The sequence below is a fragment of the Typha angustifolia genome, chromosome 3 (assembly GCF_048772165.1).
Source record: "Typha angustifolia cultivar Huaian chromosome 3, ASM4877216v1, whole genome shotgun sequence".
Classification (NCBI taxonomy): domain Eukaryota; kingdom Viridiplantae; phylum Streptophyta; class Magnoliopsida; order Poales; family Typhaceae; genus Typha; species Typha angustifolia.
The window spans coordinates 2,175,422-2,182,456 of NC_133241.1; the positions used below are offsets into that span (position 1 = coordinate 2,175,422).

General features: G+C 36.2%; 2 protein-coding genes across 2 annotated transcripts; one reads left to right on the forward strand and one right to left on the reverse strand.

The window, feature by feature from the left end:
* The first annotated feature begins 2,168 nt into the window (after positions 1-2,168).
* On the forward strand, positions 2,169-2,895 carry LOC140758167 (putative lipid-transfer protein DIR1). Its single transcript, XM_073094248.1, has one exon. It carries the CDS (start codon positions 2,223-2,225, stop codon positions 2,535-2,537), a length of 315 nt encoding a protein of 104 aa, XP_072950349.1. The 5' UTR covers positions 2,169-2,222; the 3' UTR covers positions 2,538-2,895.
* Positions 2,896-4,965: 2,070 nt separating this feature from the next.
* On the reverse strand, positions 4,966-6,490 carry LOC140780141 (uncharacterized). The gene is made up of 2 exons (XM_073125503.1): positions 6,334-6,490; positions 4,966-5,644 (listed from the first exon to the last, which is right to left on the reverse strand). Exons 1-2 carry the CDS (start codon positions 6,346-6,348, stop codon positions 5,222-5,224), a joined length of 438 nt encoding a protein of 145 aa, XP_072981604.1. The 5' UTR covers positions 6,349-6,490; the 3' UTR covers positions 4,966-5,221.
* Positions 6,491-7,035: the final 545 nt, after the last annotated feature.

Here is a 7,035-nt window from a genome sequence, read left to right on the forward strand (position 1 = left end):
CCTAGCTACCACCGACCTCCCTTGCCTCTGCACGTATAAGAATTCTTTCCTTTTTCGGGTGTTAGGCATCGACTCGAACCTTGCCATGCAGCTGCTGCCCAAGTGCAACCTCAAGCTACCAGCTCATTGCTAATTGGTCCATGTGGGCTTGGGCTTGGCCCAATTATTATTTTTGTTTTGGAATAATTTGAAGTACTACTTTATGATATATAATTGTGTATCTCTTTAAGTTATCTTATATGATGTTTAATGGCTGAATAATATATATTATGGTTTCATTTCAATGTAAGGGTCTTTTCATGCATGTTATAAAAATTAAAGAGAAGATCTAATATCAAGCCCTTATTATCTTTTCTCTCCTCAATCTTTTGTTAATTACTTATACCCCTTTTCTAATGAACATAAATAGGAGAAAATAACTCTAATAAGCAACTAATCAAACCAAGATAAAGATGTATATTTAAAACTCCACAAACTGAAGAGAAGGGAAAATTATCATAATATCAACAAAGCATATTGAAGATTACATGAAACCAACATGGACTTATTATTCACTCCATAACTTAGCACACATCCAGAGCCAATTAATAGTAATAATATTTCTCAATACATAATTATTAATTTAAGTACTATGAACCAATCAAAACAAACCCCACAAATTAATATTTAAATCAATCCGTGAATCAAATTTGGTAAAACTTTAACATTCTCTCACTCTCTCACTTGGGTGATAGTAATTATAGTTAAGAAATTAATAATAATTCTAGTACTAGTACTAGTACTAGTACTACTACAATTATATCTAAGATGCATGGATTTTTTTATTTTATTTTTTTATATGGTACTATTATATGTCATTTCGTTACAAAATAAGAAAAAAAAATTGAGATTAAAATAAAATCAAGACTAATTTTGAGATAAAGAAAACTTTTACCCTAACTTTTTGTTGGGTTTGGTTGAAGAAAAAAAGATGAATATTAGAATAAAAATATAGAATAAGATGATGTTTGATTGAGATAGGGGTATAAATGATCAAATTCATCTTATTGAACTTTTTTTCTAGTTTAATATAAAAGATATTTCTTCTTTCTATTTCTTTTGGAGAGAGATAGAAACAAAGTTTAAAATGATATAAAATTATACTTATATTATGATTATTATCATATTATAGCTATTTTTAGACCCTTTTGTCAAAAAATAATTTAACTTAATTCGCAGTATATTACAATAATTATATTACAATCATATTACAATCGGTCATTTATATTTAGAATAACTTAGTGGAATATTTCAAAATTTTATCCAAGCTGAAGGCTGAGATAGAGATATCTGGATAAATATTATTAATTCTATTTCTTTTATTTTACTTGCTTCTATCATATTTGTCATATAGGATTATTCCAAATAATTCTTTATTCCACTCTACCAAACGGGCCACAACATCCAAATTACAATCACCAAATCTAAAATCCATCACTAATTTTCATTTTATTTTATTTTTATCTTTCATGAGTCCGAAAGCTAATTAGGTTAGACAAAGGGCCAACTCTCCTTAGATATAGAGGCATGTGCATCGCCGAACAATTACTACGAATCAAACACAGTTGAGATCTGCTCTAAGCCGTCGCACTACCAAGCTACTCCTCCAAACCAACCGTACTGCTGAGCTATTAATTGATTCGAACTGTTGAACTAAGCCACCAAACTATCAAATAAATTTTTTTATAATATTATTTAGGGTTAAAGTCGAACCCGATAATTTCTTTGGTCACATTGGATTTATCCCAAATAATTCTTTATTCCACTCTACCAAATGGGCCAGAAGATCCGAAGTACAATCGCCAAATCCCAGATCCCAAATCCCAAATCCATCGCTAATTTATCCACCTCCTACCCGTGACCTCCCCCCACCTAAAACCCACTAAATCATCTGCAATCCCAACTGCAGAAGTTTAATGCAATCAGGGTAATTGACAGCCTTTGATTAGCTTTCAAACTCGTAAGCACCCAAAATGCACGAAATTCCTACAGTGAAGAGTTGCAGATGATCACAGAATGCAGCCAACTCAAGTTCACGGGCATGCACCCAATTCATTGTTTGATCCAATTTTGGACCCCTCTAAAGAGAAACTCTTGTCTTTATATATAACTGCATTCCCATAGTTTTGATTCATAGCATCACCGATTCGTATTACGTGAGATAAGGATCCAATTTGATCACAATGGAGTTTCTCCGGCCGGCCGTCGTGGTGCTGATATTGGTGGCTGTCATGGGGGATCATACGGTGACTGTATCGAAGGCCGATGAAGTAATATGTAACATGACACAGCAAGGTATAGACGCCTGCAAACCGTCAGTTAGCGGCTCCAACCCAACACCACCGTCGAAGAAGTGTTGTAGTGCCCTAGCCGCCGCCGACCTACCGTGTCTATGCTCGTATAGGAATTCCTACCTTTTGCCCGCGTATGGCATCGACCCGGACCTAGCCCTGCAATTGCCGGCCAAATGCCACCTCGCCCTACCAGCCGAATGCTAACCTACATAAGGTCGTGGGCTTGCTGAATAATTTGAAGTAATTATCTTGTGATATATATATATATAATTGTGTATCTTTTTATGTTATCTCATGTGAAGGTATTTGTCACGTTAATTACAAAGTGCATACTATGATGGATGGATGAATAAAGAGAAGATCTCTATGTCAAGACTAGCTCACAACTATAGAGATGTGAAGTCTAGTTCATTTTATTTAGATCCAATTGTATCTTAGCTTATATGCTTTCTGTTGCAACAAACTGTATATGGTCTTCTATATATGAATACCAACATCTACCTACAAAGTAAGGTGGTTTGTGAAACATTTTCATGGTATCAAGAGCACTTTTTGAGTTCAACTCTCTCGATCCATGGCATCTGAGACTAATCCCTCTCCTTCCTCCCATCTCCTTCTTCCCTCTTCTTCAACACCATGGTTTACATGGTGACCATCAAGCTACCATCCTTCAGCTCCATGCAGTGGCAAAGTCGAATCATGAAAAGAAGAAGAGGGATTAGACCAGTAAATTTAAACTCTCTCTTACTGCTTCACCAAGCTCAGCACTCCAATCAACAACTCTATTACCTTAAAGTGACTCAGTCCAAATCAAGCCCATGTACAGCATATAGACTAGTAAATTTTGAAGTGTAATAATAGACCCATAAATTGTGAACTGTACTAAATGTTTAGTAGGGCTAGTTTGGTCAAAAACTTGAGTTTGATTTCCTTATAATGAGTAAAATTTGGAAAAAAAAAAGTTAATATACACTGTTTGATTTTTCAAATTAACAATTCATTGTTGAGGATTTTACAATCCAACTCCTCTTTTTCACCTGTAATTTTTATATAATATTGTGAATTAACTAAGCTTAACCATTTTCAAATGAAAGAGTATTAACTAGGAAATATCATATTATAATACCAAAGGTTGGATCAGGTAATTTTACAAAGATATCTTAGTCATATAAACCACAACTACAGTTAATTGTAGTTAATTAAAGTAATTGAATGTTGTTATATAAAAATTATATAAAAAAAATAAGGGGTTGGGTTATAAATTCTGAAAAATAAAATGTTAATTAAGATATAATAAAAATGTAGGGTGTTATTTAATCCATCACTAATTAATTAAGAGCCTTCCAAAACTCCTTAAACTCTTTATTTTTAAGAGTTGTATTAAGCTTAACCCCCTCCCTCAGATCAAAGGCAGATTTGGTCAGCTGGCCCAATAAAGATAAGTTTTGGTCCAAGAGTCCCCTAGCTCGCCCGCCGGCCGCAGCTTTGCCTCTAGAAATACATGCTCCATATGAACATTCATGAATCCTCTCAGTAGGCAAATACACTCCTCAACTAGGTTACTAAATCTTCAAGGGCAAGATTCCTCCTCCCGAAGGATAGTCGCTAACACCAGGGATCAAGTCTATTTCAAGGATGATATCTGTTCTCAACTCTATGGCTCGGAGATCCATTCTGATAGCCCAAACTTCCACTAGGATGGCGGAACTTCCACTAGGATGGCGGATTCTTTTGGGCAAGGTTCCCAAGCTATCCATATTAGGGACTCTTTGTCATTTTGAGGGCGGAGGGGAGCATATAAAACTGAGTGCATATATTTTCTATAGTCGATGTATATTTTATTACATTAAAATTTATTATTATAAATTAAAAAATAAATACAATTAAATTACAAATGCCCACCTGTATTCAGTGCAACCTACTTGGCTTGCTTCCTTACATTGCCTCCGGTGAGTTTGTTTGCGACCCCAATGTATTTGTATTCACTAGTCCGTCCCCGGGCTCATCGAGGTCTCACCAAAAGGCGTCCTGTTCTGCTGCTTCCACACTTGCCATAGTGTTGCAGACTTGCAGTGATAACACCCCTCAACGCACTGCATGGCCCACTTTCCATGCCATGCAAAAGTAAGCTAGTCTGGCTCCACCACGAGCTCAGGCATATGCAAACTCTCACATAGGCACTGCCAAATATCTGCAATGAACCTGCACTATAATAAAATAAGTGGCCACACAGTGCACAACTCTCCTCTAGCCTCGGCGAGTTCCATGCTAGTTTTCAAAGAAGATTTCAAAACACCTAAGCACCCAAATGCAGGAAATCCCAGCAATTATAGATGCAGACGATCACACACAAGGCAGCCAACTCAAGTTCACTGGCAATGGCATGCATAGCCTTCATCTATTCATAGATTCGAAATAAGGGTCCGATTTGATAACATTGGAGACCCTCCGGCTCGATTGAGAAGATGTAATGTTAATGCACCCAATTCCTTCCGAAACTATTCAAAAAAAGAAAAGGGAATATATTACACTTCCATTAGAACTCTTAACTACATTTTGTTTATTAATTAATTTCTTGTTGCCCCTTTCCTAATGATAATAAAAATGAGAGTAAATAACACTAATAAGCAAGTAATCACACCAAGAACAAGATATATATTTAAAACCCCACAAACTAAAGAGGGCTACTTTATCACAAACATCAACGAAGGAGCTTATAGCAAAGATTACATTAAACAAACATTGAGTGACTCACACTCTCATGCATAGCCAATTAATACTAATAATAATACACAAAAATATACTTAATCACCAATTTAAGCACTCCCCACGAATGCACACAAACCCCACAAAACCATAATTAATTAATCACTCCCCAAATTAATACTCTACTCTGAGGCAGCTTCCGCAGCCTTCTCTTCTGCCACCACCTCCTCAGCCTTCACCTCCTCGGCGGCTGCCGGGGCCTCTTCTGCAGCCGGTTCGGCGGTCTCTTCAGTGGCCGCCGCCGGTGCCTCGGGCTCGGCCTCCTCGGGTGCCTTAACTTGTTCCTCCTCCGCCGGCTCGCCGGCCGACTTCTCTGCTGCTGGCTCCGCAGTCGCCTCTGCTGTGGCTTCTACTGTTGCTGTCACTTCTTCTACGGGAGTTTCTTCTAATTTAGGCTCCTCGGCGACCACGGGGGTTTCTTCTTCTTTAGGCTCCTCGGCGACTGGCGCCGGCGGGGACTCGACGACCTCTGCGGGCGTTGATTCAGCTTCCACTGCGGCGGCCGGAGCCTCGACGGGGACATCGACGACGGCGGCTGTTTCTACCTACATTATATATACGTAAATTAATTAAGGACATGCAATTATTTTACTACACGTTGGTATTGTACGTACGTACGTATGTACGTGATAGAGTTTGTGACGTAATAAATGAGGAACACTTTATATATAGTGTTTAGTTTAGCCAAGTTGGCTAAAGTTTCAAATATTATATGAAAAGAGAAATCTATAAGGTAGTGAAATCAAATCTCGTCTTTTGCTTTCATTGACTCAAAAGCACCTCATGAGTTAAACTTAATTTAGAGTCCATTAACTTAAACGAGGTAAAAATATCATGTTTATCCCTACTTATAGCCTAATAATAATATCTAATTAAGGATCGAAATTAATTAATATAAAAGTCTAATTAAAGATCTAGTGGATAACGATTAATTATCTTAGATGCATTAAGATCTTAAAATCTCCACCATGTCTGACTCTCTAAATCAGCCAACTAAGTGGATCACAGACTAGCTCACTTCAACAACAAAGGTAGTTCCTGCAACCTGGGCTGCAGATGATCGCCGATCGACCAAGATCTTCCACTAAGAAATACTCTATCTTTCACTGATCCAATAAAGATAAGTGAGACATCCTAGTAGGATCTGAAGTAACACAAAAAACCCAACAAGAATCTTCTAAATTTCTTCTTATATAAAGTAAGTTGTCATCCTAAATGCGGACGCATGGCTCACCTCAACGGAAGCCATGGAGATTGCAAGAGATTGGAGGAGATCAGATGACTCAGAGTAGTGAAGAGTGGAGTAATGGAGAGAGAGAAGAAGAAGAAGAAGAAGAAGGTGGATTAGAATGTATAGGCTTTGGGGGGTTTCTTGGGTATTTATATGCAAAGTTGCAAGTGCGTGTAGAAGCTTTACAGTGAAGCAGTCACGTAGTGTATAGTCTGGAACACAATTATTTTAGTATGGCATGAAAAATATACATACATACACCTTGTCGACCGTTTTGACCAAACTAGTCATCTTCCAAATTATTTATTTTTTACCATCCAAAATTAATATGAAAATAAGTTTATTTCACTATTAAAATAATAATAATAATAATAATAAATTAGCTTTTTATTCTTATATATAAGACATTAATTTCTTATCTGAAATTTTTTAAATAAATTATTGATAAATTTAATCTTTTACGTATGTAAACTATTGAATAAGATTATCATTAAATTTTATTAACTTATCCATGACATTAGATATATTTCTTTATCTATAATTAAGGAAAAAAAAAAGGAAATTAATATATTAGAATGAACTTATTCTTGCAAAAGAGAGGGGTAAAAATATCACAACATCAATTGTTTACTGCTAAACTTTTCACCACATATAAAAAAATAGAAAATAATAATTTAAAAAATAGAAAGAAAAGAAATGACCATC

Coding starts and splice junctions, on each gene's coding strand:
- LOC140758167 (XM_073094248.1), top strand. CDS start 2,223: ATGGAGTTTCTCCGGCCGGCCGTCGTGGTGCTGATATTGGTGGCTGTC.